The sequence below is a fragment of the Zea mays genome, chromosome 3 (genome assembly GCF_902167145.1).
Source record: "Zea mays cultivar B73 chromosome 3, Zm-B73-REFERENCE-NAM-5.0, whole genome shotgun sequence".
Lineage (NCBI taxonomy): Eukaryota > Viridiplantae > Streptophyta > Magnoliopsida > Poales > Poaceae > Zea > Zea mays.
This window is the reverse complement of record NC_050098.1, coordinates 58,005,799-58,013,667: the sequence shown is the minus strand read 5'-3', so window position 1 is coordinate 58,013,667 and position 7,869 is coordinate 58,005,799. Positions and strand designations below refer to the sequence as shown.

At 47.8% G+C, this 7,869-nt stretch overlaps 1 protein-coding gene across 1 annotated transcript; it reads right to left on the bottom strand.

The window, feature by feature from the left end:
* Positions 1 to 5,524: 5,524 nt before the first annotated feature.
* LOC109944984 (uncharacterized) lies at positions 5,525 to 7,869 on the bottom strand. Its single transcript, XM_020550755.1, has one exon. It carries the CDS (start codon positions 7,424 to 7,426, stop codon positions 6,581 to 6,583), a length of 846 nt encoding a protein of 281 aa, XP_020406344.1. The 5' UTR covers positions 7,427 to 7,869; the 3' UTR covers positions 5,525 to 6,580.

The window sequence follows — 7,869 nt, the reverse complement described above, 5'->3', positions numbered from 1 at the left end:
TATATATACGGCCATACCGCAAACTCATTTTGCACGCTTTCTGGCCAACCACTCCCGCTCACTCAATTTTTAGCTCTTGTGCACTGTGTTTTGCTAAGCTTTTAGCTTTGAAGCTTCGGATTTGAAAACAGTTTTTTAGAGCTTCCGAAGATGTCTGAAGCTGCTAAGAAGGCTGCTGCTGAGATGAAGCTGAGTCTTGATGAAGAGAAGAACTTAGGATTTCTTATAGCGATGTCGAAGACCAACACAGAAAAAATCACCAATGAGATTCTGGAAGGACTGTCTGAAGATACTGGTGACAGTGAAAGTTATGATGTAGACAGCGGTGGCGAAGACTCCGAAGATCGCCCCTGGCGACCAAGCCATTCAGTTTATGGTAAATCAACTATCAAAGAGAATCATCTTGTTAATATGAGAGGAAGGTATTTCCGGGATTTGTCCGTTGTGAGGGCCGACGAAGGGGAGAAGACTTGTCCACACCCTGAAGAGAATGAAGTCGTAGTATTCCGAAGCTTTTTGAAGGCTGGGCTGCGATTGCCCTTGAGCAGCTTTGTCGTGGAAGTGCTGAAGATTTTTGAAGTCTATCTTCACCAACTTACCCCCGAGGCCATCATAAGGCTGAACATCTTCGTGTGGGCCGTGCGAAGCCAAGGTCTGAAGCCTGATGCAAAAAGTTTCTGCAATATGCACGAATTATCATACGAGACAATACCTTGGGGTAAGGAACAGTATCACAATAACTTTGGCTGCTACAGTTTTGTTTCTCGGTCTGGGTCAAGCTGTCCCGTGCCAACTTTTCGGAAGAGGTGGCCTAGCGGCTGGATGACAGAATGGTTTTATGTAAAAAATGATCTGAAAGCACGGGAAGACATCAAAGGTATAATCATGCGACCTATTTGGCAAAGCTTCGGCCTTCGGAGGCCGAAGGTTGAAATGAATGAAGCCGCCGAAGAGTGCCAAAGAGCCTTCGGCGTTGTCTGCTCTTTTATAGGAACAAGGGACTTAGTACAAGAGCATATCGCCTTCAGGGTGTGGCCGCTTGCGGAGAAATGGGAAATGCCACAAGAAACCATTAAAGAGGCCGACGAAGGTGGACTTATCAGATTTAAGTACACTTTTAAATTTGGAGATAAATTTATTGAGCCAGATGATGAGTGGTTGAAAAGCATTGACAATTTAAGTGATGAGCTACTCGGGACCTACTCGAAGGCTGAAGATAATGCAATGTCAGCAGCCTTCGGAGGCCGAAAAAAGAAGAGACTGAATCGGGTATTTGATGCCATCGGGTTTGTCTACCCTGACTATTGCTATCCCATTCGGAGGCAGAAGAGAAAAAACACAACCTCTGCAAAAGAAGAAGCTGCAGCTGCTCCTAGCGAGCCAGAACCGAAAAGGAAAAAGTTAAAGGTTCTTACGCATCGGCCGCGTTATATTGAACCAGCTTCGGTGCCCGAGTTTACCGGAAAAACTTCTTCGGCCACCGAAGCTGAAAAACCAACCGAGCCAGCCTTGTTGCCAGAGATCGCAGAAACGGCCGAAGTGCCACCAAAGATAGAATCAGAACAATCAAACATTTTGTTGTCAGAAACAAAAGAGAAAACCAAAGCGCCGTCCACAGAAAAAATTGAAGAGGTAAAAGAAGCAACTGAGGGCTCCAAAACATCAGAAGTTTTGACTGTTCCTTATTTTCTAATACTTCTCTGATTTTCTTAAGTTTTGGGCAAAAATGGCTTTTATTGGATAACTATACTTAAACTTCCAATACTGGAGTGTCTAGTATTTTTAAACAGTGTCTAATTGGGGTTTGAACATCTACAAAATTTCTCAAGCCTAGCACAGAAGCATAATCATTTTTCTTTAATTAAATAGGGTTTGGTTAGTTTCTGTATTTAATTCCAAACTCAAACAATTAAAACAGAAAGCATGGGTTTCAGTATTTATAATTGATAGCCATAATATTTATAATCCAGCAAAATTGGTTTGACAAACTTTGGTTAAATATTTCTCAAGTTATGAATTTCCTAAGTCCTCTACTGAATAATAAAAGATTAATTAGAAATGGTTTAAAGAAAAGCAGTTTCGCGCTGGGGTCCCTGGCGAAAGTTCTTAAAGGAATTATAGACAGGTCCCCGGGGCACTATTCATTTGAGTCTACGGCTCTGCAGAAAACCCCCTAGGATTTCTGGAAATCGAACCTGCGGTCCTTTCCCCAATTAAACAGTACCTGCGGCGGAGAAAAGGGTGGAGGGGCTTACTGACGGTGAGGCTGCTCCGGTGAGGTGGTCGAGGACGTAGGGGAGGTCTTGAGGATCACGGTGATGTGTGGGTCGCCGTCGGGGATGGTCGGAGTCGGCCGGTCCACGTGCGCAGGCGGAGATGCTCATCGGCGGCGAGGAGTCCGGCCTACTCACGACGCGATAGTTCAATCAGACGGGTCAGAGAGCTTCACTGGGTGCTAGGGAAAACGTGGGTGCAAGGAATTTGAAAATGGCTTACCGGAATGCTCGGTCCACGCGCGGCGGCGGGCGACCGAAGTCCGGCGAGGGCAATCTCGGGCCTCTGGTGAAGTTCTGCCGAGTCCAAGGACTTGGAAAGCTTCACGGGCTAATGGTGAAGCTAACTGAGTGGTTGGCGCGGCTTGGAAGTGATTGGAGGGAGCTGGCCATGGTGGCCGAGGCTCGGAAAGCTTGGCGGGCGTTGGCGCGGCGTGCTCGGGGCAAATTTCGGTGATCTTTGGCTTGGGCAGGACATGTGAGCGCGCGGGGAGGTATGGCCGAGGCTCGGGGCTGCTTTATAGGCACGACGCGGTGCACGGGCGGCCGTGGACCGGCAAGCGTGTGCGGGCGTGCACTGGGGAGCGCGGGTGCGCGAACGGGCGTGAACCGGAGGTGTCAGCCACGGTCGAACACGTGGAACCGTTGCTTCTGCCCGAGTTCTAACGCCAATTGAGCGCAAATCTTCACAAATTTGGGCAAGATCGTTGTGAAGGATTTGTTCCCCTCACATTGATTTGTCTTTTGTGTATGGATGCCGCGCGGTTTTAGGCTAGGGACAGAGAGTTGTAGCGTCACCAAGGTGCCAGTGTCAGATTGCCTGGTCCCGAGGTCAAACGGTGCCAAAACCTTGGCAAACGAATTTGGTTTGAGTTCAAATTTTTCCAGAGCGTGCTCAAGGAAATTTGGCACAACTTTGATATTTGGACTTCTTGGTTTTGAGTTTTGAAACACGGAGAACGCATTTGATCTTAAAAAAGGGTCCTGAAATTTAGAATTCTGAATTCTGAATTTCCCCATAGGACCTTGGTTCAAGGGCTGATTTGGGGATTTTGGAAAACCAAATGGCCAAACTATTTTACTATGATTTGTTGGTTAATTGGTGAACTAAAACTTTGAAATTTGGTTTTTACCAAAATTTGTAATCTTCCCCCAAAATCTTCTCCCAATTACCCTTTATGCTTAATTGGTTCACTTAGGATTAATTAGGGTTTGAGATTTTTCCTTCCTTAAGATTCATGACAAGATTAAGGAGAGTTTAATAAGACTCATTATAATTCTTTGTTCTTAATCTTTGAGGTTCATCCTTTCATTTGGTTTACATGTGATAATGGCTTGGGTTAGCTCAAGGAAGAAACCCTAGGTGACACTGGGGTGTCACAGCCTTCCCCCCTTAAAGGAATCTCGTCCCGAGATTTGGGTCAGAGTCCTTCCGGGTGAAGCAAAGGGTGAGACTTACTCAAAGTGGATGCTTTCTTTATTAAGGCAAACTGCTCTTCGAATGTCATTCTCTTTGCAACTTCAGAAGGAAGTCCTTTTGAATTTTGTTTTATAACTTATTCTTTCCAATTCAAGATTATATTACTGAAATTTAGATTCGAAAGGCAGGAGGAGGGGTTGGGCATGATTACGTACCAATTTCCTTAGGCAGATAATCAGGAAAGTTGGAACGCAGAAATTCTTCAGTCTCCCAAGTAGCCTCTTCCTCTGAGTGATTACTCCATTGGATCTTATACATCTTGATCGATTTTGCCCGAGTTGATCTTTCTTTGCAATCCAGAATCTTGGAAGGTGTGGCAGAACCTCCCAAGTTATTGGGCCCACATGCACCTATCCTTGTCTCAAAGACCTCAGACGGCTATGCATGTGCACGAGATAACTTAACAGGATCCGTCTGATTGCCCCAAGGACATCGGATAAACCACTTACAACCAGGACCGCAAGATTAAGTAACACAAATCACGCACACCAATATTTTTGCAGCGGAAATATTAATACCAAATTTTACAAGTTACAAAATTTTTACATTATATTTATCGGAGTGATTCCAAAAGTATAAGTTTGAAATATATGCTAGCTCAAAGGACCATCCTCAATAAGAAGTATAGAAGGGTTACTTAGACTTATAAGAAGGCCGAGCCCACCGGCACTTAACACCATCATCAGCAACACAAAACTATAACCTGAAAAACAACAGGGAATAAAACCCTGAGTATGGAATTACTCAGCAAGACTTACCCGAATAAAGAAAAGACTCTCAAGGGTATGCTGGCTAGAGGGATTCAAGGTATGGCTTATCAAGAATCAAGGAATCTGTTTTGCAGAAAAGCTTACTATGAGTGGATCCTTAAAACTCCATTTTTACTTGTCAAGTTAAGTAAAGTTACCTGCATCTAGAGTTCTTTCTACCCTAGTTCAATCACTTGACCTGCACTAGCCAATTTCTTATCAACCCTTCATCTTTACTGGATTGCTATGTATAGGGCAGTGACCAAGTCTTCATATCCGCGAAGTTACGGCGATCCGAATCGATTATACTCAACTGAGGATCTCCAATCACATGACATATGTAGCACTTAACCCTTGCATATGTCAACTCGCCACTGTGGTTCTTAAGAGACCAGATCAGGTTCACGCCAACCGAGAGCACAGATACACCACTGTCCAGCCTCTTGCCACGGAGGGTACACGCTACTCTCGCCATCTCTCCACTCCCATTGCGTGTTATCTTATTCTGGTATTAGTCTGCTCGAGGCAAAGCTTACCCATGACGAGGCATGTGACCAGTTAAAGGGTCCTCGGTTAGCAAGCCTACATCGGCACGGTCCTTAATCAAGTCAGACGGAGACACTACACCGAGACTCCTTTCTCGTGCAAGTCAACCGCCCGGTCTCAGCTTTATTAATTTCAACCCAAAGTCTGGTACCTGGCAGAGGTACATCTTTTCCGATGTTCAACCCATCAAGGCCTTTGACAGATCCACCATCAAGTTTTATTTTTGAAAACATTCCCACCCACTGAAGCATCACTTTTGTTTTAAAACAAAACATTTTTGTATGCTAAAGCAAGGCTAAGCATCATAAAATTCTTTTCAAAATGGGTACCAAGGAAGGGTAATCAATTTTCATGGAAAGAAATGCATCAACGGTTTAGCACACAACTCGTATCACCTAATGCATCAAACAAGGTGATAAAGATTTTAAAACACAAGGAGATGGCAAATGTACCGGGGCTTGCCTGAATAACACTAGGTTAGTGTTGTTAGGTGGCGTCCACTTGACGACCATCCTTTGTCTTCGCATTGCTCTAATTATCCATCTTCAGGTTAATCCACCAGCATCAGCTTGCAAATTAGTCCGCGCTTGGGGTCGAATTGACTCATCTTCTGCTTCACGCGATTATTTATCGTACCTCATGAGATGCATGATGCACATATATGAGCACGAGTATAACGAGTATAATATAGATAATCTACACTAAAAAGGATGAAACACTTAAAATCAAGCAATAAAATCAATTAACAAGCATTAAGCATCATGAATATCACAACAGGGCATCGACTACATCCATTAACCAAATTGACATAATAACACTAGAACATCTATTTTTATTCTTAGCTTTTTACTAACTCTTTAAACTGTATCTTAATTACTTGTTTTACCGATTTATCGATCATCACAACATACGCATGCTAAATTAATAACATTTATTGAGATCAACAATTCTATTTAACCTATTTATAGACCTAGTTGACTAGAATACGAATAAACTTACCCTGACTAATTTGACGAGATAATCGGAAGCACGACTACGGGTTCCAGTTAACATCATCTAGGGGCCTTCTTTTCTTCGGTAATCAATTGTTGAAGATCTTTTCCTCGACTGAATAATTTTGATGAATCGAACTTGAGTCGCGCAAGATGTTCGAGCTTTTTGTCGCGCACTTGGTGAACTCCACGCTGCTGGCTTCGTCTTCACCCGACGCTTGGGATTTCTTGATGACGCGCAGAACGACGACAGCACAGGAGGGTGACGTATATAGAGCTACACACGCGACGCGACGGCGAATGACGCTAACCGGCAAAATCGACGATGCAATGAGAATTAAGGCCAAACGAGGCGAGGGGACGCGCTGGCAAGCAGGAAACTGTGCGAGCACAACACGGAATGATGCCCCGCCTGGCCGAGCTGAAGGAAGCGCGGACCGGGGACAGAATGGGCACCAGGGGCGAGTTCACAGCAACAGACACTTGACAACAACCGACGCAGCCGGATAACTAAAAATACTGCGACAGCCAAGAATCGGTTCAGAAACTACGACCGGCACGCAAGAGAAGAGCTCGACGCGGAAACTCGACATGCCGTTGCGAGTAGAGAACTTCGCGCGCACAACAACGCGATGGAGGAGAACTGAACAGGAAGCTTCGCAGCAGCACGCGCAGCAACAACAGAACGCTACGCGCGCGACGCAAAGGCGAGCAGGACGCGAACTGAGTAGAGTCGAGCCAGGGAGCTTCGACGAACACGAAGGGGCTCAAGCGGGATCGACGGCGCGACCATCCTGGCCGAGTAGGGAACTGCGCGCGACCACGGCAGACTAGTCGGCCAGCACGAAGAGGCGACGGCAAGCTAGAGTAGAGGGCAGAGCTGAGTTGGGCGACAAGGCGAAATCCGGGCCGGAGCTCACGACAACAGGGAGCAGGGCGCGCAGCGAGATGGAGCTGGAGCACGGCCAGTGCGAGGGACTCGGCTGCCAGCAGGGGAGCAAGCAGCGCACGCAGTAGAGGGGCGCGGTGACTGGAACCAAGACCAAGTGGAGGGAGGAGAGGATCCGGGCGCGCGCCAGGAAGCTGCGCGGGCCTAGCAAAATCCGAGCACAAGAGCAGAGGCGAGCTCGAGCCAAAGCTCGCAGCGCCCATGGGAGAAGATGGGGAGGAGAGAGGAGGGGCGGCTGGGCTAGACGAGCACCAAAGGCGAGGAAAAATCTGGACGCGAGCAGCAGGAGGGCGCAGGGGAGCAAGCTGGAGATGGAACACGCAGAAGCTCGGTGGAGCAGAGGGCAAGCAGGGACGGCGCGCTAGGGAAGAAGATGCGTTGGGGGAAAGGAGCGGCGTTGGGATCGGGCGCCATGGGAGCCGCTCGGCTGGGAGCATCCATGGGAGGGGTCTCGGGCGCCGAGCAGGGGGCTTCAGGGTGCGGCGCAGGGGCACGCGCGGTCATGCGAACTTGAGTTGGAGCCAGGGAGCAGGAAATCAGGGCGACGGCGTGTGCACAGAGAGGCGATCGCGCCATGGGCGTTCGCGGGCGGACGAACTAAGAAGCTTGAGGGAGCTCGACCATCAGGAGAAAAATGCTGGGCAGGGGCAGAGAAAATCGTGCGTCAGGAAGCTTGACAAAGAGAGGCGCGGCTGGGGGCGGGTTCGAGCTAGACGATAGCACCCAGGGCGAGCGCCAGGGAGGGCGCCGTGAGGGAGATAGAGAAATCTAGGGCGGTGGAGAGGTCACTGCAAGCAGCCGAGCAGAGGAAGGGTGCGGCTGCCATGGGAACTGAGCGCGTGCAGAAACAGGGAACAAGGAGGAGCGTCGGGCGGAGGAA